At 41.5% G+C, this 27,101-nt stretch overlaps 2 protein-coding genes across 3 annotated transcripts in view; one reads left to right on the forward strand and one right to left on the reverse strand.

Annotated features, from left to right (window-relative positions):
* septin8.L (septin 8 L homeolog) overlaps window positions 1-6,331 on the forward strand; it is a 67,300-nt gene extending 60,969 nt beyond the window's left edge. For both annotated transcript variants that reach the window (XM_018251060.2, XM_018251059.2), the window contains exon 10: window positions 4,018-6,331. In XM_018251060.2, coding sequence (XP_018106549.1) covers window positions 4,018-4,180 — 163 coding nt within the window. In that variant the 3' untranslated portion in view covers window positions 4,181-6,331. The remainder of the gene's footprint in view (window positions 1-4,017) is intronic.
* A 1,376-nt stretch (window positions 6,332-7,707) lies between these two features.
* ccni2.L (cyclin I family, member 2 L homeolog) lies at window positions 7,708-25,919 on the reverse strand. Its single transcript, NM_001094251.1, is given in 7 exon segments — window positions 7,708-10,287; window positions 10,988-11,218; window positions 12,538-12,678; window positions 18,563-18,637; window positions 19,112-19,246; window positions 19,759-19,914; window positions 25,660-25,919. Coding segments are annotated over 6 exon segments (1,080 nt in total). The 5' UTR covers window positions 19,873-19,914; window positions 25,660-25,919; the 3' UTR covers window positions 7,708-9,903.
* Between the last annotated feature and the right edge of the window lie 1,182 nt (window positions 25,920-27,101).

Below are 27,101 nucleotides of genomic sequence, written 5' to 3' on the forward strand. Positions count from 1 at the left end.
CTGGCACAAGCCGAACCACACGAAGTAGGGCAGCAAAAGGCAGATGTTAAAAATGTACATTGTATTATCCATAATTAAAAGCAAGGGCCGGATGCGTTTCGTGTCTACTAGGGACGCTTAAAGGGGCTGGTGAGCACAGCAACTTAGCCAAACCCACCAACTCAGCGACCCACCCACTCACTCACCCACAAGGGGATAGTTTGCAGCGGCATACACATTTTCAGTGGCTACAGAGGAAGCAGACCTCGTGGTCCAGGCCCTGGATCTGTTTAGTCTATAGCTACGCCACTGAGGACAAACTACAGATATGGGACCTGTAATCCAGAATGCTCGGGACCTGGGGTTTTCCAGATAAGGGATCTTTCCATAAATTGATCAAGTAAAATGTACTGTTTTATTACTTTAAATTGAATTATTTGTTTAAAATGGAGTCTATGGGAGATGGCCATTCCCGGAATTCTGAGCTTTCTGGATAACGGATCCAGTAACTGTAATATAATTCATATTTTAGTATTCACAGTGCAGTGCTCTTACTCCTAATACATTTTGGGTAGCAGTTTGTTCAAAATGTTGGTGATAATGTGTATGATTTATTACCACTCAGTGGTATAGAGGAATCAGACCTTGCAGTCGCAGGGGGGCCCTAGGGAACAGGCCTGGACTGTGGGGTCTGCTTTCTAAATAGCTAATAAAATAAAAACCCTCCTCCCCAGCCACTCTCTTACCTGGTATGTAAGTTGTGGCGGGATGGCTACAGGACATGGGCGGGACAGGAAGCAGGCTGGACAGGAAGTGGGTGGGAGGATGGGGATCAGAGTGCACCGGGCCCTTCTGGCAATTTTTTTTCTCAGGGGGGCCCAGCACACTCTAGTAGGGTCACTGTTACCACTGCAAATTCACGCCATGGATGCTTACAAAGAGGTGGACATTGGATGCTATTGCTTTGTTTTTAAGGAACCTCAATACACATTTGATGGGTTCAAGAAAGGATTGAGAGTTCACCCCTAAAAAACACCAAGTCCAACTGCACCGAGAGTGACATTTTCTTCTACTAATGGGCCCACCATCAGCACAGTCATGTGCACTGATACTGGACTGAAACATCACAGGGGAATGGGAGTCCCCCTTTTGTTTCATTTTAACATTCTGTTTGGGGGGAAAATATCCCAGGGGCAAGATTTCATAAAATGCTGCTTTTCTTTCAGAGGTGAATTGTAAGCTTCTGTGGGTTTCTTCTCCAGCACGGAGTTGGCTGGGGGTTGCTTTCCTTTCTCTCCGTGGGAACCACTTATTTGCCTTTTATTTATCTCTATGTTCAACTGCAGGAAAATAACTCACATTATTTAGGGGGATGATGGAGGACCAACCAGCAACATGGGGACCCATAGGGTAGGTGCTGCAGCACGTGGCAAAAACGCTATACATGAAGCCCTGTGTTACCTGCCCCCCCACTAGGCGGGTAGTGTTAACAGAAAAGGTGAAAACGCTATCTGTGGAATTAGATATGTATGGTTCAGATCTGTTTTTACGCCCCTTTACTATATAAACCCTACTGAATGAGCTCATGTCCAAAAAGCTGCCCTGCGTAGTACATGGCACATCAATATCAGACGGCTTAAAGGAACCGTAATACCAAAAAAATAAAGAATTTTAAAATAATTAAAATCTAATGTACGGTTGCCCTCCATTGGTACAACTGGAGTGTTTGCTTCAGACAGACTACAATAGTTTATATAAATAAGCTGCTGTGTAGCCATGGGGGCAGCCATTCAAAGCTGAAAAAGGGCACAGGTTACACCGCAGATAACCGATAAGTTTTATAGTATACAATGGGATTCTACTAGGGATGCACTGAATACACTTTTTGGATTCGGCTGTACCCCCGAATCCTTTGCGAAAGATTTGGCCGAATACCAAACCTGGGGTGGGAAGGGGAAAACATTTTTTACTTCCTTGTTTTGTGACAAAACGTCACGTGATTTCCCTCCCTGCCCCTAATTTACATATGCAAATTAGGATTTGGATGGCCAGACAGAAGGATTTGGCCAAATCCTTAGAATCGGTGCATCCCTAGATTCTACAGAATTTATGTTATCTACTGTGTGTTCGCTGCCCCCACGGCTACTAGGGATGTACAGAATCCACATTCGGCCGAATCCTTCGTAAAAGATTTGGCCAAATACCAAACCAAATATTAATTTGCATAGGCAAATTAGGGGCAGGAAGGAAAAAAAGTGGGAACATTTTTTTACATCCTTATTTTGTGACGAAAAGTCAAGCGATTTCCCTTCCTGCCCTATTTGCATATAAAAATTAGGATTCAGTTCAGCCAGACACAAGGATTCGGCCGAATCCTGCTGAAAAAGGCAGAATTCCGAACCGAATCCTGCATCCCTAATGTCTACACAGCTGCTTGTTTATATAAACTATAATAGTCTGTCTGAAGCAAGCACATCAGTTTTACCAGTGCAGGGGAACACTATATTATATTGTCATTCCTTTAAAACAATTTAATTTTTTGATGTTACTGGTCCATAAAGATTTAAAGGGCATGTAAAGGCAAAAAAATAAAATCCAATTTTTACTTCTTTAATGAAAAAGAAACCTATCTCCAATATACTTTGATTAAAAAATGTGTACCATTTTTAAATGAAACCTGACTGTATGCAGTGAAATTCGTTTACTGCTGTGGATAGGAATTGTCAGATGGTCCCTAACTGCTGAGCAGGGAAACAATCATACTTATGAACAGCAGGGGGAGCCCCCACCTTACTTCCCAGCCATGCAGAACTCAAGCAGCTTTGTTTATGACGATCCCTAAGCAGCCCAGACCACACTGAGCATGTGCACAGTCTTAGTCTTGCAAAGATGTATAACAAAGTTACAAGATGGTGACCCCCTGTAGCCAACTTTGAAAGCATAAATTATTTGTTTGATTAGGCTTGTGGTGCAGTAAGTTCATGTTTATATTTAGTATACAAAATACAGCATTTCTAGCCTTATTCTATTTTAGACTTTACATGCCCTTTGAGGAAACGGAAACGCTCCCTATGTAGTTAAGATACATTAGGATCCCCTGCAAGTAAAGGGTTTATATGGGGGAGCATTGTTTTGTTAAATATTTGGTGATCCTCAGAAACATTTCATTACTGAGAAAAGTTTCAACCACAGGGCCTGCAATGAGATGCAAATACTAGTGCTCCAACAATGCAACAAATAGTAATACAACGGCTTATCTGTAACCAGTCCATTCTATATTTCTGGATATAGGACAGGATGATACCATTAGACCCCACGTTTATTTATTGCCTGTAACAAAGCATGTCCTGCCACTCACATGCATCCAGTTTGACCATGGTACAAGTGTGGCTAAATATGGTACTCACACCTCAGGGACATAAGTTACTAAAAATGGCAAAAATGAAGTTGTGGAGGAAGGATAATTTGAGGGGTGATACCCTGGTCTCATTTACATTTGTGGGTCATATATGATTGCATAAAATGTGGTAAATGCTGCTTGTCGCTGTTCTGCTAATGGCAACCAGAGTTAGAGAGACATATGTGCAGTCTGCATAAGAGAGGAATTTGGCAGGTTTCTAACCAGATTTGTATTTTTTGGTATCCTACAAACAAGCCCCAAACACATTCCTCAGAAAAAAGCCTAAGGCTAGGGCCACACAGTGACCAAATCAACATGATGAAATCCAGACACAATTTGCAACCCATACCTCCAGCAGTAGATTCCTTCTTTCTTAACATCTGGAACCATTCTTACGACTCCAGAACAAACTCACTGTGCGGAACTTGCATTTGTGCCAAAATCCGCCAAGTAAATTCACACTGGAGCCGACAGATTGGTTCCAAACGAGAAGAAAGAAGGAGGAGGCTACAGCTGGTGGTAGGAGCTGAAATTGGCCTGTGGATTTCCACAGACTAATTTCCACCTCGTGTGGCCCTAGTCTAAAATTAAAATGAAATGTGACTTTATTGACACTTCCCTTTGCTTTTCTTTGGCAGCTCGGTAATAGCAGGGAACCAATCAACAGTTAGCTTCTCAAGCACCAAGGTGATGATTGCCAAAGCCAATGTGGAGTCGTTGAATTGCAATAACTGGTGGAACACCGTGCAGTGCTGCAGCTGTCTGGTCAAGACAGGACCATGGCAGGAGGGATTTATCTGAGGAAGAGCCTGAGCTGGTTGGACATCGACACGACATGGGACTGCAGGAAGAGAACAATCACCAATATTCTTAGGCCAGTCGTCTCCATTTTTTATTTTCTGGACCAAAATATAGCAAATAAATTACAGATCACGCTGGGAAGCCTGAACTACAGCAACTTCTTTCCATGCGTCAGCCCATCTTGTTATTGACCATCAGCCTTTTAAGCTTCTACTGAATGTAAAGGGGATCTGTGCTCTCCAAACACAACCTTTTTCTAGATCCTCGCTCCACCATTACTTGGGTCATACCTGTTTGTATGTTCCACCTACCCAGAATCAGAGGGTCCAACTCTCAAAAGTTAACACACACAAGCAGTTATCATTATTTCTATGAAGGATTGGGAGGAATTGGGTTGCAGACCATTTACATTTCCTAAATCCCGGGCATTTATTTATTTCTATAAAATCTAGAACAGTGAACATCTGAGCAAAAAACAGCAACGCGTTTCACGTCACGGGGACAAATTCATCTACAGATGACAGTGGACAGTTTGTGGCAATAATTCTTCTTAAAAGAAATTACCAAAAAAACTAAGAACTGAGTAAGAGTAGTGTTGAGAAGCTGGCATTGCAGTGTAGCCTTAGACAATCATTTAAAGAGGAGGCATTTGTAAACAATAACATAGTGGCATTAGTCCCTTTTTAAACATGCAATTTCCAAAGTATATTTCAATATAGTGAAGATAGTCGTATGATACAGGGAAATAACACCAGCCAGTTTTGGATAATAAAGCAACAGCATGCATTTTTGATTTCAATATGTAACTTTGGCACAGGGTAGAGATGAATCTGGTGGGTTTAGGCAAAGGAGGTCAAAGGGTGCGTTTGATGACTTGGCTGATGTTTGTGTTTGGAGAATGAGTTAGGTTGTTAGAACAACGTTCTCAGTGTAGTAGGCTCACTATATGCGTCAAGGTTGAGATTGGTGATGCTTTAGAAAGTTATATGGCAGTGATCCCCAACCAGTAGCTCATGAGCAACATGTTGCTCCCCAACCCCTTGGATGTTGCTCCCGGTGGCCGCAAAGTAGGGGCTTATTTTTGAATTCCAGCCTTGGAGGCAAGTTTTGGTTGCATAAAAACCAGGTGTACTTCCAGAGTCTCCTGTAGGCTGCCAGTCCACAAAGGAGCTACCAAATACCCAATCACGTCCCTTATGTGGCACCCAGGAACTCGTCGCTTGCTTGTGTTGCTCCCCAACTCTTTTTACATTTGAATGTTGCTCATGGGTGAAAAAGGTTAGGGACCCCTGTTCTATGGCATCTGGGGGGCACAGAGAATCCCTTAGAGGGCCATGAACCGGTTGGTCTCCAGTTGAACAACTCTCAGCCAGACCATCAGTGATGCATGCAAAGATGATAGACATCAATACGCATAATACAGGAGGCTCAGGTAAGGTCTTTGCAGACAGATTTATGACACTTTTAATCACTTTCAGCAGCAAAAAGCTTTGCCTGCCCTTAACTGTCCAATATTCTCTTCTCTGCTTGGATTAGCCAACGCTTCTGTCAGCAGAGAACGGATTACAGATTCTTCAGCCTTCCAAACACAAATGTGATTTATCAAGTGCTAGAGAGCGTTATGGACCCAGTTTTGCAAAGCTGGGAAACTTCAGTGGTGTTGTGTACATTATAATAAAAATAATGCTTACTATGTACAGTATTAAATGAATGGAACCAGAATCAGAAAAAAAATAATATTTTTGCATCATATTGAGATCTCATGATAAAGGGATTTTAAGTGAAAAATCTAGATTTATTTAAAAAAATAAAATAAAAATAAGAAATGAAACAACTGTCACTTTTCTATCCAAGGGATTTAGCAGTCTGGAAGCAGCTTATAAAGGATGGGAGTTTTAAAGCAATTGCAGTTGTTCACGTGTTTTTATTTTTGTAATCTTCATTTAACATGTAGCTGTCAGTGGCATAATAACGTGTGGAAGTCCACGGGTGTGGCGGAATACACTTTCCACTGCCGCTTGTCCTGTACAATTGTCGCCCATTGTAAGATCTCTGTGGTGGAACACTTGCACCCATTCTGCACGGCGAACTTCTTGACTGACAGTGTTCTCTGTAATGAATCCAACAGAATAAAACTGAGCCAAAAATCTCGTGTGTCTGTCTTTAACCTTGATTCTTCTTTGAATGAGAAACCAGATTAAGGGAATGTGGTTGGTGTGTATGAAGCGGCGTATTCTACACTACTGAGAGCTGCCGCCACTTGGATATAAGTTCAGAGCAAAAAATGTTTTCTTTTATCAGTGTTAACGAATCTGGCATCACAACACTGACCTCATGGTGAAGAATCATTTGTGTTGCTTCATTAGAACATTCTGGTTCTCAAGTCTAAACGGGTGGCATATTGTCCTTGTTTGTTCTATATGAAACTGTCATCATGCTGGCCAGTCTCTGGTGCCATTGTGATGATGTGGCCATACCAACGCCACACCTGCTTTCATCATACAAGTATGGCAAAATTTGAAAGAAATGCATCTGGACCTAGGTTCAATGCCCAATTTTAGGTCTTACTTTGTAAGTTACTGGGTGCAATGGAACTTTTTTGATTATAGGTTTCCTGACCCTCCAGCCGGATTCTATCCCTGACTACTGTCTCCGACTACAACTACTATACCTAGACTTTGATATTAACCCGGCTCTAGGGTTGCCATACGGCCGGTAAAACACCTGCCAAGGCTGGGGCCGGTATTACAAATTTACCGGCAATGTAGCTGCCGTTAAATTTGTAATACCCTTAAAAAGACCCCCTCAGGCAGCCCCCAATCCCTTTTAAAACGTACCTTGTCCTTCGGTTCTTGTCCTGGCCGTGCCCCTTTGTGGCATAACCCCGTCCCCTTTGACGTCACACCACACCTCCTTTTTGTACCCGCCCCCACCAGCCGGAATTTTTTTTGGGAAAAGGTGGCAACCCTACCCCGCTCTTGTCTGTTCTCCACAGCTTCCTATGTACAGATGGCCAAACTGAACTAATCGAAGAGAACAGGCCATGGGATGATTTTGCAGATATACCACAACATGACCAGTATGTAGCTAACAAAACGGTTCATTTACACATAAGCTGCCATCTCAATAGTACGCAGGAGGTTTAACCATAAACTTGCTTTAAAGGGGCAACCTGTTCCAGGCCTACTGGACACGGAAAACCTTTCTGGAGAGTCGGTCCATGGACTCATTTGTAGAGACTGAGGCATTTGTCACTTGCACCTATTGCAGGGTTATCCAAACGCATTCGCCTAAGGGTAATAACTTTCCTTTCCTATAATCTTTGCTTTTATGATGATGGAACCTAGCTTTCCATGGAGTGTTGAGCTGAAGCCCGCTTCAGAGGAAAGTTGAGTAACATTTCTACAAATAATTTTAATATCAATGTACCCAAAACCTAAACTACTCCCAGGAGTCCACCTTGGTTTTGTGGGGACACCTGCACTAAGAAAAGTGCAACATCTGTCACCAATAAATACACAGTAATGTAAAAAACAAAAACGTTTATTTGTATTTTTCTTTAAAAAAAGAAAACAAAAACAAAACTCACGTAATACAGCATTTGGTTAAACCAGAAGTAGCACATTAGCACCTGCGTTACGGAGTTGGCAGGAGACTCACAGTTATGTGATAAAGGAAAAGTGCAGTATTTGTCGCTGTCATTAACTGGGAAATAAATAAAGAAGTATTTATAACATGAGGGCACACAGTTGGAGATTTGGCAGTTCACAATCTTCACCGAACATGCCTGAAACCGTTTACTGCATTGACAACGTGAGAAAAATAGAGGAAAGCACAGATCCCATGAAAGTGATCACAGTTTGTAGCTGGCAGTTCTTCACCTGCCAGTAATAAGTCATTGTAATCCAAGGAAATCCAGCGTGCTGTCCTCCTGTTTTCTGATTTACAGCTCCCAGCATTCCTGGTCAGCCTCTGGACATCCCTTTACAAAGCTGCCAATTTCACATTTAAGACGAGATATAATTCAGTACCTTGGATACAATTTTCTTCCAGCTTCCTCAAAAAAATAATTCATTTGAGTCTTGCCCAAATTCTATGAACAGTGATACTGCATTAACATTTTGCATATTCATATTATAATAGGGATGCGCCAAATTCAGGATTCTGTTCAGGTTTCGGCCAAATCGAACTTTTTGAAGGATTCAGAAGTGGACCAATCCTTTTTTTTTCAAAGAATCGAATGCGCCAATGTTATAATAATAATAAATCTTTATGATATGCAATAAAGAACAATAAAAAACACAAAAGTAGGTCGATCACCCCCCAATCCAAAAACCACTGGAGTTGCCAAACAATGGCTCAAACATTCACACATCAATATAATACACCAAACTGAACACACTTCAAAATGAAAATCACAACAACAAAAAAAAAAAAAAACACAAAAACTGAAGCTGCACATGCCATACGCATTTTATCCAACACACAAAGCAATTTGGTCCTTTTAGATAATAAGAAACTTATGGTGCACTAAACAAGGCCATACACATATCCAATTAGTTGGCCAGCATTCCAGATAGACAAATATTGTGAAAAAGTGGCTGTTCACGAGGATGGCCACAATTTTACTGCTCTGTCTGATCAAGCCAATGGCCCAAACTATTGGGTCTGCCGCTGCATATAGCATCTAATGGTACATTACACAAATAAAATTTAAATTTATTGGACGGATCAACTGTGATCCAATAGGCTGGCATGTGGAAACTGATACCCAAGGCGACATGCCGAAACAATACGGTAGCGCGAAACTGGGGAAAAACTGCCTGACCAAATCCGGGCAGATTTTACAGAAATTCCTCTTTTTATAAAATAGATATATATAATAGAATATAAGAACACATAAGGTCTGTGCAAACTGCTGCCTTGCAGGAGCTGAACTAGAATTCGTCCTCTTCTACACACAAATTAAAACACTGCTGCATGGCATATTCATTTTTGGGTCCCTTTACAAAACAAATATTGGACCCTTGGGGATGGCAGATACAAAGACAGGAAACATTCCCTCTCTTATATTGCATATAAATACATATAAAAAAAGATTAAGCTCTTTTTTCTGAAAAATATTAATAAAATGAGCATATCAATGTAAATCTGTCACACAAAAGGCATTTAAATAGTCAGTATCAGGATATGTTGCCTTTGAAGCAATTGGTCTCACAAGAAGGCATCATAGCATTGCCCAAATTGCATCAAAAGGGACCGGCATTCTTTTCATTTCCCACAATGCTCTGTATTCACCTGAAACCTTTCCTTGCACCATATTTATTCCTCTGTATAATGATAGGCAGTCCCTGCGTGTCCATTTCTGGTTCTATTGCAAAAACACGGCAGTGTCAATGTGTATAGACTGTTGTTGTTACTAGCAGAAGTCATGGCAAATCCTAATTGGATACCAGATCGCACAAGAATAAAGAAAGGACTTTAGCAAACAGTACCAGGAGAAATCTTTATGCATCGCCTCATAATATGACTGACATATGTACCTAGAGAAGTGCACAGTATATTACTGTACAGCTAGCATTAGAACCAGAGGCAATAAGAACACTCATATTTGGCAAAGAGACTTGGATTTGGCAAGATGAAAGGAAGACAGCATTTCCTAAAGGAAAAGTAAGGCCGTTAGCAAGGTTCCCCTGCTTTGAATAACGAGCCCAACACGATAGTTACTGATCTTGCCCAGGAGCCTGTAAGACGGGGCACGGACAGCTGGCTTCTTGGAGCTTGCCCGTGACCATCTCCTTTATCCGTCTATCCTCGGAAACACTTTCTTCATTATACAGATACCGGAAACCATCATAAAACTCGGTCTCCATGATTTCTTCTTCAGCTTGCTTCCTGGCAGAGAGAAGAACTTCTGGAACTTCGGTGTTCATGCTTATTGGCTGTGGAAAACACCCTGCGGGGGAACAGGCAGAGGATTTCTCCTTGCGATAGGCCGGAGGGTCCCTTTTGGCAGAGATGAAAACATAGACATGGTTGGGTGGAGAAAGCATTCCAAGTTGCTGGTCAACCAGTTCTTTACAAAGAATAAACTTGGCACTGTCAACCTGCAACAAAGAAATTAAGTTCAGTGCATCATTTAAAGGATTCCCCCGCATTTAACATTACCATATAACTTTGTTGTTCTTTACATAACGGACGCCGCCAACACAATTTAAAGTAAGGCTACATAAAAAGAATCCAATCATTTTAGAAGCACAAAAACATGACAAGACTCAATGTGGATGGTTAAAGGCTGCCAAATCTAATCATGGCCATACAGGAAGACTGCCATCTTGTAAATATGTTATGAAAATTTCATTTTCGCTATAGTTCCCCTTTAGGACTACATTTCGTCCACTGGCCATTCTCTCTTTATGCAACAGTTGGGTGTCAGATAATCATTGACAGTTAGATCCAATATATCTTATGGGGGGGGGGGGGGGGTCTGCATTTAGTCCCCTGGGCTGTAAACAACTAAAAAGGAAAGCTATTTGTTCCAACCCCATAAACATAATACAAGTCTAAAGTATATGTTCCAAAATACCCCACAAACGGTTGTATTTGCAATAAGATTCAGACAAGCAATATGGGATCTCCGATGTACAGAATGAAGGTACTGAGCACAAGCTGCACGGTCATACTTTATTAACGGGAAGCTATTCAGTATCTTGACCCTTGCTAACACATGGTGTGTTCTCATCACTGCATATATTTGCTTACAAAGATCACGAAAGTAAAATCATGGCTGCCATTTCGCACGCCTACCTTTGCTTTCTTCAACAGCTCAGTAATGGCAGGGAACCAATCGGCAGTCAGCTTCTCCAACTCCAAGGTAATAATGACCAGAGCCAATGTGGAGCCTCTGAACTGCACTAAGTGGTGACATGCCATGCATTGCTGGAGCTGTCTAGTCAAAAGCGCCAAGTGGTGGGACGGATTCATCTGAGAAAGACTGTGGAAGAGGTGAGGCAAGTTGGACATCAACATGGCATGGAACTGCAGGAAGAGAACAATCATCAATATACTTGATTTTGTTGTACCCGTCTTTTCACTTTTGTGGACCAAATATAGTCACAGATATAAGATCAGGAAGCCTGAAATGTAGCAACTCCTTTTCCACAATGTGCCAACATCTAATTAATACCCCCTGGTTTTAGAATGAGATCATGGCAATGAAAGCTGGCTTTCAGTTGTACGGATATGGGATCTGTTATCTGGAAAGCCCTGAATTACAGAAAGGCCATCTCCCATAGACTCCATTTTATCCAAATATTTTTCTGTAATAATAAAACAGCAGCTTGTTCTTGATCCCAACTAAGATATAATTGGCAAAACCAGCCTATTGGGTTTATTCAATAATTTCTAGTAGACTAAAGGTATGAAGATCCAAATTATGGAAAGATCCATTATCCAGAAAACCCCAGGTCCCATATCTGTATATGTAGCGTTTTAAACCTTCAAGGAGAACTAAACCGCAAAATTGAATATGGCTAAAAATGGCATGTTTTCTATACATAACTTATTGCACCAGCCTAAAGTTTCAGCTTCTCAACAGCAGCAATGATCCAGGACTTCAAACTTGTCACAGGGGGTCACCATCTTGGAAAGTGTCTGTGACACTCACATGTTCAGTGGACTCTGAGCAGCTGTTGAGAATAGGGATGCACCGAATCCAGGATTAGGTTCGGGATTCGGCAGAATCCTTCTGCCTGGCCGAACCCTAATTTGCGTGTGCAAATTAGGGGCGGGGAGGGAAATTGTGTGACTTTTTGTCACAAAACAAGGAAGTAAAAAATGTTTTCCCTTCCCACCCCTAATTTGGATATGCAAATTAGGGTTCGGATTCGGCCGAATCCAAAATAGTGGATTCCGTGCATCCCTAGTTGAGAAGCTAAGCTAAGGGGTCGTCACAAATTATCAAGCAGAATATGAGGTTGGTCTGTAATATAAACTGATGCTACAGGGCTGATTATTAAATTCTGATGCTAGTTGCACCGGTTTCTGTGCTGCCATGTAGCAATAATCTGTATTAATAACTTATCAGCCTTATACTGTGACATGTATATTCTAGGTCGGTCCCTAAGCTCAGTAAGTGACAGCAGCACAGAGCATGTGCAGTGAATCAGCAGAAAATAAGACGGGGAGCTACTGGGGCATCTTTGGAGACACAGATCTTAACTGCTGAAGGGCTGTGGTTGCCTTAGGCTGGTACAGAAGCACAAAACATAATGTACAACATTTCTAGCCTAATTCTGTAGTTAAGCTTTACTTCTCCTTTAATATAACAATATGTGCCTATCAGTAAATATTCTTACTGTGTTCAGAAAGTCCACAGGTGTGGCAGTGTATAGATCCCACTGCAGCTTGTCCAGCACAATCCTTTCCATTCTCAGAATCTCAGCGGAGGAACACATGCACCCACTCTGCACTGCCAGTTTCTTGACGGAAGGTATTACCTGCAATATATCAAACAAAAGGAAATTGAGTGAAGATTTTCACATGACTGTGCCTTTATTGGCAATTATGAATTAAAAGCAGTTCTTTGTAATGAGAGAAAAATAATCTGGCTTTATGTATACAAATGTATTGAAATCATTTACTACCCCTGCTTCCTGTGACTCTGCATAGATGATCCGTGATCCTCTCACCAGCCTGGGTTGCGGAACAGAATTTTTTCTAAGATTTGTGTACTGTGCAAGTGCCCTACTAGATTTTAAAATGTAGAAAATTCACAAGAATAGGCCAGAATGCAGGATTAACTGCTCAAACTTTAGTGTTTATTGTCAACACAGTCTCATAGGGCTCGTAACATGTAGTGTTGACAATAAACACTAAAGTTTGAGCAGTTAATCCTGCATTGTGGCCTATTCTTGTGAATTTTCTACATTTTGGATACCATTGTAGCATCCACAGCGGAGGTGCAATACAAGAAATGTGGCTAATTATTTTCCTGCCATTGGTTTCAGGGCCGGACTGGGAGTTAAAAGCAGCCCAGGCAAAAACATCTAAGCAGCCCACGTCCGAGCAGAATATAAAGGTTTTAAATGACAACAAATGCTATACACAAAACACCATATTCAATAAAATGCAGGAAAAATAACCCATGGCATCCAAGCTCAAGTTAGAATGCAGTTATTGGACCCTGCAAAGCTTTATGTCAGATACGTTTTTTCTATATGTGAAATTTCTCTAAATATAACAAGGTCAACTTAAAGGATTCACCAAAAACCTAGAGAGTTTAAAATCACAGACATTATTGTAAACATTCTTTGAAAAGTGGCCTATTGAGTGCAGAAAATAGGTTAGCTATAAAGCATCAGGCGCTCAGATGCCGCTACAAAATGATGACTATTTCATATATACAGTATAAATACCATAGAACTTATAGTAGGATGGCACAGAGATTATTTCAGAACTCATAGTAGGATGGTATACCTTATTTTGTAGCAGGGCCGGAACTAGGGGTAGGCAGAATAAGTGGCTGCGTAAGGCGCCATCATCGAGGGGCACACTTTAAAGATGATTTTTTATTTTATTCTTTGCGCTTATTCAATAATTTATTTCTATAAACATGGTACTCGGGCTGCCGGGCAGAACGGAATCCACCTCCCGCCTTACCTTCCTCATCTTCTCCCTACAGCTTAAGAGCTGCTTCTGTGTGGTGGGCTTGTTTGCCAGGTACAGGGGCAGTATGATGGATGGCTGCATATACATATTTATATAAATGAAAATTTTCATTCATTAATGTATTGTACACTTTCTTGCTTTCTTTATTTAAAGGGATACTGTCGCGGGAAAACATGTTTTTTACAAAATGCATCAGTTAATAGTGCTACTCCAGCAGAATCCTGCATTGAAATCCGTTTTTCAAAAGAGCAAACTGATTTTTTTATATTTAATTTTGAAATTTGCTATGGGGCTAGACATTTTGACATTTTCCCAGCAGCCCCCAGTCATGTGACTTGTGCTCTGATAAACTTCAGGCACACTTTACTGCTGCACTGCAAGTTGGAGTGATATCACCCCCTCCCTCCTACCAGCTGATGTAATGTAAACAGAGCCTTGTTTGCTTAGCCTGTCAATTGAACAATAGGCAGGTATCAAGATAACAGCTTTCACTGACAGCTCTTCAGAAGGATTCTGCTGATTGGACTGAGAGGAGCTCTGTAGCTGCCTGCTGTTACCAGTGCTTTGCTTTGACTAAAACAAGGCTGCAGACTGAGTTATACAGGGAACTCTGAGTATCACTCGTGTTTTATAAGGGATAATGTACCCCCTACTGTAAATGATAAGGATATTAGAAGTCACTGAGGGGTTGTTCTGTGACCATATAAAGGCACAAGGCTGCAGGCTGAGTTATACAGGGAACTCTGAGTATCACTCATGTATTATAAGGGATAATGTACCCCCTACTGTAAATGATAAGGATATTAGAAGTCACTGAGGGGTTGTTCTGTGACCATATAAAGGCACAAGGCTGCAGGCTGAGTTATACAGGGAACTCTGAGTATCACTCGTGTTTTATAAGGGATAATGTACCCCCTACTGTAAATGATAAGGATATTAGAAGTCACTGAGGGGTTGTTCTGTGACCTTATAAAGACTGATGATAGGGAACAGAACAATGAAAAAATAAGGACATACTTGAGAAGCAGGGGGGAAACGATAAAGTCTAGGAAGGGTTAAATAGTTCAGGGCTACTTTGTATAGTTCATAAATGGAGAGGGATGGCAGTAGGTAATTAATCAAAACATAAACATTGCAGGCACAGTGAGGTCTGTGTGGGGGTGGGAAAGCAGAGGGAACACGGTCACAGCTCTATCACCTTATCTTGTAACCAGCCTCAAATAAACAAATGAAGGCAGCAATGAGTAAAAGTTCCCCCCTCCCAACTCTGCAAACGTTACTTCAATGGAATGCAGAGCTGTAAATTTACCGGAGGACAGGAGCTGTTATAACCACTTGTGTGAGAAGGGCTGCTCGTGGACGCTGGAGAGCAGACAGGAAGTGTGAAAGTAAAAGCAGTAGCTGCTCTGCAGACCATGTGACCGCTCTCCTGGTGACATAACACGAATGAGCAGAGAGGGGAGGGGAGTACACAGAAGGGGAGGGGGAGTACACAGAAGGATCTCATGTCGTAGTGCGACTTGGCTTTTCAACAGAGGCTGGCTGCCTCCAAGCACACAGGTAATGCCGTGCCTGCTGTAAGTGCAGCGCTTGATGAATGTATAATGAGCAAATATGGAAGCCCCCATGACACAATAAAAACTGTAATAACTTGTGTATGAATTTGTGAATTAACATTTTAGTTGCCAGACAGTGTTTAGTGAGGTGTACTTTTTATAAAAAGGCAAAAAAAAAAAAAAGTTTAAAATGATGACAGATTCCCTTTAAATATCGTCATGGTAAGGTGGGAAATGGTAATGCCTGAAGGGGGGGGCTAATTGAAACTTGTATAGGGAGCCAAACTAAATTGGTCCAGTCCTGTTTGATAGACTACAACTCTCTAATTATGGGTAGCCAACATTAACTGTTCCTCCAAATAGTTTTACAGATAATTCATTGGGGTTGGAAGCAGAATGATTAAATAATGAATTATAGGTTGGCATACCAGCTAAATCTGAGAGCTGTAGTTCTACCACCCTTAGCAGTATGATATACATAATCATTGCTAGCATGTGCTGTATTAGGTAACCATTATATTAAAATGAGGGGAAATCAATGAGCTCTTGTACATTTCCTTCTATTTTAATGACAGTTATTGTTAAAAATCAGGCAGACATCTCCTATTTTAAGCATTTCCTCCTTACTGCCAATTACAGTCAGGTATAAGTTCTTACTGTTTTGTCTTTAGCTTGGTTGGGCCTGCTATGCTCAGCTGTTTTACTGATTCCTCTCTGTGTAGATCTGTTCAGGTTCAGGCTGAGAGGGTTAATTGATTCCTGCATGGTCGCACAGCCCCAGTCCCCACGGAGCCAGCCAGAGAGATAAGTTGGCTGCACGTTCTCAAAAAGAGGCGCGCCTATTTGTATCTTCTCCTATAGGTCAGTGAGTAAGTCACCTGACCTATAGAAAGCATTGGCTGGGCTGGCTGCTGAGCCGTTATGTAAATGTGCAGCACTTCAGGACCCAGGAAGAGGGAGGGAATTATTTCAACTCGTGCACACACACTGCAAAGCTTGTCAGTACGGATGTTCCGATTCTTTATTTCTAATTGCTTCTAGCGGCCCATATACATAAGGAAGAGGGCAGCCCATCGGGCAATTGCCCGATCTCACAGATGGTCAGTCCGGGCCTGATTGGTTTGAAGGTAACAGCATCTATACCTTTCCCTAATAGAATTAGTGCAGGGGACACCTGGGAGGACAAAATAAAGCACAATCCTCAATAAACAGTTCAAGGGGCTGGTGTTTTTTTTTAAAGGAGATGGAAAGTCATCTTGCACTTGGGGGTGCCAAATGTTAGGCACCCCCAAGTGATTGTATTGACTTACCTGAAACCCTGGGCCAGTGCTCCTTTCAGCAGAAAACTGCACTGGCCCGGGGTTATAACAGTGAACGGATCGATCCTCTTCCAGCTTCTTCTTCCTTCAAATTTCCCAAGGCAGACGCATGCGCAGTTGAACAAAATAGCTGACTTTTTAGTTAAAGTTCGGCTTTTCGTTCTACTGCGCATGTGCAGCTGCGAGAAGAAAGAGGAAGAAAAAAGAAAGTCGCTCCGTGGTGCTCACTGGTATAACCCCCAGGCCGGTGCAGTTTTCTGCTGATAGGAGCACTGGCCCGGGGTTTCAGGTAAGTCAATACAATCACTTGGGGGTGCCTAACATTTGGCACCCCCAAGTGCACGAAGACTTTCATTCTCCTTTAAGAAGATGAGGCAGCAGTTAAGGAACCTACCATCTTTGCAACCCCTGTTGATTTTACCTTACCTTCTCCTTTAAAAGCATAAAGCATGGACTGGTCCCATGAAAGGAAAATATATCTTAACACCAATATGAAAACACATTTTGAGCGATAAATAAATAAATAATTATACAACACAAAGCCACCAAGTCTTGAAATTTGGAGTCGCTTTCTTAAATCCTCGTATTGAACAATTTGGGGGCCATTATCATTATTACTAAGCACCAACTGTAAAACATGACTGTCTTTTGCTGCCAGCACTGTGCCAGTGCTTTACTTTATTCCTTTTTGCTGGGCATATAACAACTCTCCCACCATAAAAGAATTCATGGCACCAGTGCGGTTAAGAAAGCCTGAGGACAGCATGGGATGTTGCGAGGAGCAAAACTCAGTATTAAAAAACAAAACAATGTGGTTAGCAGTATTGGCACATTAAAAAGGAAACTATCTCTTTAAACAGCCGTCTAATCTCATCTGACCACTTCCTACATAAATAAATGCAGATACAAAGCCTGTTTCCTCTTAAAAGAGAAGCCTTACACGCTAACTGGCTTAATGGCAGTGATGATGATGATTTAAATTGATGATGATTTAAATAAACCCTTAAATACATACAATGATAATCATTTGATTTTGCTCAGAAAAAGAGACAGTCTCTGCGCTACTTCATTCTTATAGCATTCTTTTTAATTGCAGTATTGGGACCCAGTTTCCAGAATCTTCAAAATCAAAAGGATTTAATGATTTGGAATGCATTTTGCTAGATCTGTAACATTCTTGCGGAGCGCTGATCTGCATGTGGATCCTATACATTTTTATAAAAGCATGCACAAAATAAACACTGATTAAATTGGAGAGCCACTTTCCTGCAGAACTTAGTATAGAGGAATATCGACACATGCAGAATTATTGTACCTCCTCATGCAAGTCATGAGAAAATGTAATGAGCAGTCCCTGTTATATAGGAAATGTAATTTATGGCCGACCATACCACCCCTACATCGATATTATTCCACACTCGTGAACTGCTGTTATGCTGTTGACTGGCTTCTTGAAATGGAATTATAACAAAAGAGGAGGAATATGGGGTGATAAAGACGCTTGTGTATAGTGTGTAAGTGGAACCAGTAGCTGGTTAGGCTAAACTGCAAGTAACTGCTTCACAGATGCTAAGGAAAAATACATTCTTGCTTTCTAGTCAGTAAATCCAAAGGAAACATAAAATACAGGGTCAACAAAAAAGTTAAAAAAAAAAATGCTTTCAGAAAACAGTGATCATGTTGTTAGTTTGCCTGCTCAGATGACAGTTGCATTATTATTATTATCTAACTGTAGAATAGTTTGGTGGCAATCAAGCAGAAATGTCAGTTTTGTCACACCATAATAAAACAGCTGTGCTTTTTCTCACATGACCAAGTAGCTGGGCTTAATAACCTACCTCATCTTCTTCACTGGTTTTTGCTGCAAGGAACAAGCATGCGACTGTAATGCAACGCAAGTACTTCACCTGGGCCTACAGAAGAGAAAAAAAAGAAAAATCTAACTACACCCAAACTCAAATGGAGCAGTAGCCAGATTAGCTACCTGAGTGCATAGAACAGACATTGGGGGTTATGTAATAAAAGGCACTACGTTTGCCCGGGAGCAGTAACCCATAGCAACCAATCAGCAGGTAGCATTTACTGGTTACCTTTTTTAAAGCAAACATTCTATTGGTTGTTATAGGTTATTGCTACTGGGCAAACTTGTAATAAAAGACTAGTCACTTTTATAAAATATAAGGGAATTGTGTCTAAGGCACAGTTTATATACAGATTTTTCATTGCTGCCCCTTTAAACCATGCCATCACTTGTTAACACTTGTTAAAGGGATACTGTCATGGGAAAAATGTTTATTTCCCAAAATGCATCAGTTAATAGTGCTGCCCCAGCAGAATTCTGCACTAAAATCCATTACAAAATGTAAAGCCACCAAGAGATCACTTACCTTTACTGATGCCAAAATGCGATTAAGAATACTGACAGCCAGACCAAATGTTTCTGGATAAAAATGAAAGCGCAACGTCACTTCTTCCATCCACAGGACTGCCTGCTCATAATGTGTCAGAGAGATATCTGTGCCCTGTCAGGACAACAAAACAATATGCAATAAAATCTGTATTTATAAGCAAACTACGTATGCACAGTCTGATACCCCAGGCTAAACAGGATTAGCAACTGCCATCATTCTCTGTCTCCTACTTCATGAATGACAGGATTAAGGTGGCCCTCCGACTGGTCTGCCTGAAAGTAGACCAGTGACCGGGCACCTGACACTTCAAAAAAGGTCATTTTCCCAGAGGTTTTGAACTCTCCACAACTGTATGTGTGCATTAATAAAATGCCAAGCACCTCACACTGTAAACCCCAAAATGTATTATGGAGTGCAGGTTTTTTTACACCAAATGTAACTCCTACAAGAGAAAATGTTCACCATTGAGATGCTACAATCCACTTATGTATCAGACTCCCAATATTAAGAATCCAGATCTACTTTGTTCATTGACATTTATAGTTGAGGTGTAGAAATCGATTAGTGTCACCGATCATTAGCAATGCTAAAAGATCACACCCATTTTAGACCTTTATTTATACCTTGAGAGTACCGCCTTCAAAAACAGGCACCTTCCACTTGGTGTCTTCTAACTGCAGGCTGTTCTCCAGGCTTATCATTAGACGCTGGATATCTGAAAGTCCAGGGCACTTCATGGCTGCTGGCGGTTTGTCCAGTTTCACTGCAGGCACAGATATCTAGGGAATAAATAAAGATTTTATTAATGGTCCACAACAAAATTAACCCCCGAAGATATGTCACCGGCACCTTAGTTACACAAATGTGGTTTTAATTACATTTCTATTTGTTGTGCACGATCAATAAAGCATGTATATTTCTGCAAAAGATCAGCACACACTGTTATAAAGCGAAGTAGTCGTGTTTATTTTAAACAAAAGATTCTTATCCGACGTTTCGGTCCCACCTGGGGACCATACACAAGAGCCATGAATATCTTGTAAATTATATCCTTATAAATGAGTAGGGATGGGCAAAATTTTTCGCCTCCATTCGCCAAAAAAATGACGCCATAGACAGTGGCGTTACTAGTTGTTACTGGGCCCCACAGCAAATTCAATTTAGGGCCCCAAAATATTTATAAGTTGGCCTATTTTACCAAGATATATTAAAATTGCTAATTAATTAGGGTCTTACTGGGCCCCCTACCCTCCTGGGCCCCCCTGCAACCGCTGGGTCTGCTTCCTCTATAGTTACGCCCCTGGCCATAGACTTGTATGGCTGTGTGCGTCAAAAAAAAAAAAAAAAAAAAAAAGACGTGCGGCAAAAAAAATTCCGCCGCACGACAATTTTTTTTTTGACGCCCATAGACTTTAATGGGCGTCTGCGACAATTCTGAAGTCATCAGTTATAAACGGTGAGTTCTGATGTCATTTCTGTCACATGACTCACTGAAATTTGTGTTTCAGCCTAGTGTTTTTATATGGTCATGAAACTCCTCGGTAACTTATAATATTCTTATATTTTACAAGAGGGTCTACTTTATTCACTATATATTCATTAGGGATGCTCCGGATCCAGGGATTCGGCCAAATCTTTCACAAAGGATTCAGGGGTTTGGCCGAATCAAAATGGATTCGGTGCATCCCTAGCGTGTGTATATATGTGTATATATGTGTGTGTGTATATATATATATATATAAAAGGGAAAGTTGTGCTCACCACTAGTTTTTAAAAACATTAGGCGGGGGTTCAATGAGGGTGTGACCACAAAATACATATAGACAAATACAAGATATATATATATATATATATAATTGCAGATACTTTACTTATAGCACATGTGTACACCTGCATTGCACATCAATGGTTCGATTTTTTTTAAAATATATGCATTAAGCCACATGCATTTTTGATGGAAACCACAAATTGTTATGTTATGTTGTGGAAGGAGCCCCTTTACATCCAAGAATACTTTTTTGTGTTTTGCGGATTGTTAGGGGCAGATTTATCAAGGGTCGTATTTTGAGTTCATGGGAGTTACTTAAAACTCCCATGAACTCGAAATTCGACCAACTGCAATCTAGCTAAAAAGAATCTAGAAAATTTATCCCAGGACGTCCTCCATAGGCTAAAACAGCAATTTGGCAGGTTTAAGGTGGCGAATAGTCAAATTCAAATTCTTAAAGGACCAGTGTATGATAAATTTTGAAAATCGAATTCCCTAGTCGAATTTCACAGTTTTGGCCATAAAAAAACTCGAAAATTTTCATTTTCACTTTCATTTGTAATCTGCCCCTTAAAGTATGCCTCAATATATTCATGTTATATTCTAGCTAGACTGTCGAAATAAGTTGGTTGATTGATCTTTCATTTCTGTGGGTCATTGCAAGCTAATACAGGTTAGCAGTGGGGAAGTTTTCATTTATAATACATAAATGTAACAGTTCTATATAAATAAAGCCATACGAATCCATACTAAGCTGCCACACTAATCCCAAGTGACCCAAACATTTTGGAAGTGCACTCCAATCCCTGTGCAGGTTCAGTAGTGACTCCCACACCGTTTTACGCTAATTATGCAGGGTGATCAATCAAGATAATCTGCAGCATTCATGATTCACAATATTTAGGGCAGCAGTGAAGTCACTTCCCTTTCTAACGCTGGCCTTCTAAGTACTTTCCCCAAAGGGGCTTTTTCATGAGGGAAGTTACTTTGGCAACCTTACTGATAGACTATGGTCAGTTAAAAAAAAAAAGTCCCTGATACAAAAAAACAAAACAAAAACAAACAAGAAAGGCTGCAGATGCACAATGATATGTATCAATGAAATATATATATCGTAAAATGGGGGTTACTGTGTGTATATGTACAGATATATACATATATATTTATATATATATGTATATGTGACCATGGTAGCCAAACTTTGAACAAAGTTAAACATAGTTATATATAATTTCATTGATGCTAACTACAGGGTGGGGGCTAAAATGTAGGGTAACGATGATAGAATCCTTTATAAGCTTTTTGCTTTGTTCCTCTTCTGGGGAACTGCCACCTGAGGCAAGGTGCTCACTCCCCTGACGTGATCCCAGCTAAAATGTAATTAGAGGCCAAATAATCATGTTGGGTTTATTTAATGATTTTTTTTAGTAGACTTAGGGGCAGATTTATCAAGGGTCGAAATGAATTCGAGGGAATTTTCGAAGTAAAAAAATTCAAAGTCATTTTTTGGATACTTTGACCATCGAATAGGATACTACGACTTCGAATTCGATTCGAAGTAAAATAGTTCAAATATACAACCATTCGATAATCAAAGTACTGTCTCTTTAAAAAAAACTTTGACTTCAATACTTCACCAAATTAAACCTGCCGAAGGTCTATGTTAGCCTATGGGGACCTTCTAGACCATTTTTCTAAGTCTTCACACGACGAAGTAAAATAGTTCGATTCGAGCGATTTAATCGTTTTACTTAGATCGTTCGATGGCCAAATTCGGTGAAAAATACTTAGACGTTGAAGTATTTCAACTCGAGGGTCGAATTTCAAAGTATTTATCACTTCGAAATTTGACCCTTGATAAATCTGCCTCTTAGGGTAAGAATATACAAATTACATAAAGATCCCTTATCCGGAAAACCCCAGGTCCCGGCCATTCTGGATAACAGATCTCATAAGTGTACCTGAACTAGCAGTTAACTTAAGGGGGTAGAAGTTGGGGAGTTTTGCAGCCTGTGTGAAATATTTCCTTCACACATTTATGCCACAGACATTGCAACACAATTACGTGATTGAAGCAGGCGAGTTTTCTGATTATAGGTATTCTCAGGTATATTATCTCCCGCAAGCCACAACTCCCAGCAAGACACCCGGATGTCACTGAAATCAGAATGAAACTGCTCCGTCACATTAAGCCACATAAATATCAATCTCATAAATAAGACAATTCACGTAATAAATGTAAATCAGACGTGACTATTGCCATGCAGCTTCAGTTTTAAAGGGGAACATCACCCAAGGACAGTTTTTGTTTTGCATAATGACAGAATGGGACATTCTATGCAACATTCATATACAGATATGGGACCTGTTATCCAGAATGATCTGGAGCTAGGGTTTTCTGGATAATGGATCTTTTAGTAATTTGGATCTTCATATCTTCAACTAGAAAATCATGTGAACATTAAATAAACCCAATAGGCTGGTTTTGCTTCCAATAAGGATTCATTATATCTTAGTTGGGATCAAGTACAAGACACTGGTTTCTTATTACAGAGAAAAATTAAATAATTTTTTAAAAGTGAATTATTTGGATAAAATGGGAGATGGTCCTCCAGTACTTCGTAGCTTTCTGGATAACGGATCCCATACCCCCATACCTGTACACTATAATTGTTGAAACTGTTCCATTGCTACATGGAACTGCTACAGAAAGAAGTATTTGTAAACTGAAATGCATTTCTGTATATTACCGTATATTGAAAAGTTGCTTAGAATTACAATGTTTTTCATTCTACAACAGTTTGTGGGTGGAGATCCCCTCATAAGGCTACAAATATATTGTTATTGCTACTTTTTATTATTCATCTGTCTTTTCAGGCTTCTAATCATATTCCAGTCTCTTATTCAAATCGGTGCATGGTTGCTAGGGAAATCTGGACCCTAGCAACCAAATTCCTGCCAGCTAGAATGTAAATGGCCAGCGGGATGGCACTCGGACCACTTCGGCTTTCCAAAGTTTCTTTGTGAGGAGACTCCGGAAAACAAAAAGTTCCGAGTGCTATCCCGCCGGAGGGAAGGAATTTCAGGGAGATTACTCGCCGAAAGAAGAGGCGATTTATAAATCTCCCCTAGTAGCTAAGATGTGGGGAGATTTAGTCGCCAAGCGACAAATCGGCTCTTCTTCAGGCAACTAATCTCCCCGAAAAGCCTTCCTGCCGCCTAGATAAGATTTCCGGCAGGATGGCACACGGAGCACTTCGTTTTCCGAAGTTGCCCGAAGTTTCCTTGTGAGACAATCGGGGAGATTAGTCGCGCGAAGAGAGGAGATTTTTCGCTGGGCGACTAAATTGTCCGGAATCTTAGCGTGTGCCCTTACCCTGGTGGTGGTAGGAGACGTGGCTACTAGGGGAGATTAGTCGCCCAGCGACAATAGCCTCTTCTTCAGGCGACTAATCTTCCCTAAATGCCTTCCCCCCGGCTAAAATGTAAATCGTCGACGGGATGGCACTTGGATCGATTCAGCTTTCCGAAATTTCTTTGTGAGGCGACATTGGAAAACGAAGCGTTCCATGTGCTATCCTGCTGTTGGGAAGGCATTTTGGGGGAGATTAGTCACCAAAAGAAGAGCCAATTTGTCGATGGGGCGACTAATTTCCCCAAGTAGCCACCACCACCCTAAGGGTAAGGGCACACGCTACGATTCGGGGAGATTTAGTCGCATCGGGATTCCTTTCACTTCCATCCCGCCCAAATAGACCCGGATCTCAAAGTGGGTGGGGGCCCTGTAATAGCCCTGCTTTCCCATACTTGCACTGCTATGTGATACAGTACAACTCCCAGCATCCCCTGACAGACACAGATAGAGAGCTTATCTCACTGCCTCACTTTTCCTTATCACTCAAGCTTCTGATTTTTCTAAAGGGCACACGCTTAAACTGGCCATAGACGCAAAGCTCCGATTTTACGAATCATCGTACGATCGACCTTTCCCATCTCCCGACCTGCGACTAACCATTCAGATCAAATAAAGTACAAAAGAACAGAACAGCTGATGTTCTGCCCCTGACAGCAATCGTACGAAAGTTATGTGTGACCAAAGCTAGTCACAGTCTCCCTCGTAAAATCGTACGATCGGCAATACACGCAGAGATATTATCGGCAGCCGACAGAAATCTTTTAACCTGTCCGATCGACCAAACACAAGACGAAAAATGTCGGGACTCTGCACACACGGTCCAAAAATCGTACGAATCCTTGATTCCTATGATCAGATCTTTGCGTCTATGGCCAGCTTAAGATTCGGGGGGGATTTCGTCGCCTGCCAACTAATCTCCCCGAAAAGCCTTCCCGCTGGCTACAATCTAAATCTCCGGCGGGATGGCACTCAGAGCCCTTCGTTTCGAAATTGCCTTGTGAGGCAATTGGGGAGATTAGTCGCCCGAAGAAGAGGCGATTTGTCGCCAGGCCCCCGAATCTTTGCGTGTGCCTTTATCCTTAAAGTTAATTCAAAGGTGAACAACCCCTTTAGAAAAATGAGAAGCTTGAGTGATAAGGAACAGTGAATTAAGTTCTCCATCTGTGTCTGTCAGGGGATGCTGGGAGTTGTACCGTATCACATAACAGTGAGAGAGTGGGAAAGTGTAAGCGGGGCTGATACAGGGTCCCACCCACTTTGAGATCCGGGTCTATTTGGGCGGGATGGAAGTGAAATCCCGTTGCAGCAGCAGCACCCAGTACAATAGAATGATGCCTTTACCTCTCCGAGTCTTCCCCCGTCTAACGCTGCATTACTCCATGATTTCCTCGGCTTCAGCCGGCGCCCCAAAACCGTAAAGACGCGGCGTCTGTTGTGCGAGGGTCCAGCGCAAAGCGCCACAATCCTGGATCATATTAGGCTTGTGCCAGGCAGGGTGCCGACTACAGGGGGTCATCAGAGTCCAGCCGCTACCAGGGCAACAGAAGAGGGTGTTTTTGGGTGGATACTGAACCCTAAGCTATACAGCAGGAACAACTGGCTTCTATTGTTTACAAGACGTACTAAGTGCAAATACGTCTCTCAGTTGTTTGAAACACAGGCTCCTCCCAGGGCGTGACTGGACGTCTAGGGAAATAATGGGGCGGGGCCAACAGTAGGAACAACTAGAACTACGATGTACGGACATATGGGCTTCACAACGGGAGTGACGCAACCCGTCCCCGCCCCCGACGTATAAACTATGACTGGGAGGAGTCGACTATACACACAAACTGACTCCGCCCCGCAGAGTAGGAGACGTGACTGGCAAAGCTCTGCCCAATGGTTGCCAGGTCTAATTTTGGAAACCAGCCCAAAAGTAGCCAACAATCACTTCAAAAGTAGCCCAGAAATAGCACAATATGTGCAGTGAAAAAAGTCTAAAAAAAAATAAATGACTATAGGTGGAAATATACCTCTTTCAAATGTCCCACTGTTTCTCATATCGTTCCATGAAGCAAAATGTGACAGATTTGTTAGTGGTGTAACTACAGAGCAAGTCCCAGGAGGTACAGGGGCCCCACAAGTCCCTAATACAGATACAATTTCAATAAATATTGGGAAAGCAGGTCAACCTCTAGGGGTAAATTTATCAGAGTGAAGTTCCGTCACTAGAGTGAAATTCCGCAGCTCGCAATTCATTTCTATGGGATTTTGAAAGGCATATTCATCAATGGGTGAAAGTGAAAGTTCACCCTTCGATAAATACGCCTTTAAAAAACCCATAGAAATGAATGGAAAGTGGCAGAATTTCACTCTAGTGGCGGAACTTCACTCTTTGATAAATATACCCCCTAGCAGGGGCGTAACTACAGAGGAAGCAGACCCTGCGGCTGCAGGGGGGCCCAGGAGGTACAGGGGGCCCATGAGGCTCTCATTGATGAGCAATTTGAACATATATTGGTAAAACAGGACAAACACTGGATATGTTGGGGGCCCTAAAATTAATTTGCTGTGGGGTCCAGCAACATCTAGTTACGCCACTGCCCCCTAGAGTCTAGACATTTTGGTGACCAGCAGATTTTTGCCCCAAATTTCTCTGAAATTGAGGAGAGTCAGCTGAAAATGGGACAGGAGACTGAGGTACAGAGCCCAAAATCTGGTAACTCCCGACTTCTAAAAAAGTCAGTCTCATTGTATGCTGGGTATTGTAGTCTTACATTAAAACTTGGCAGTTGGCAAAT

The sequence above is a fragment of the Xenopus laevis genome, chromosome 3L (assembly GCF_017654675.1).
Source record: "Xenopus laevis strain J_2021 chromosome 3L, Xenopus_laevis_v10.1, whole genome shotgun sequence".
NCBI lineage: Eukaryota > Metazoa > Chordata > Amphibia > Anura > Pipidae > Xenopus > Xenopus laevis.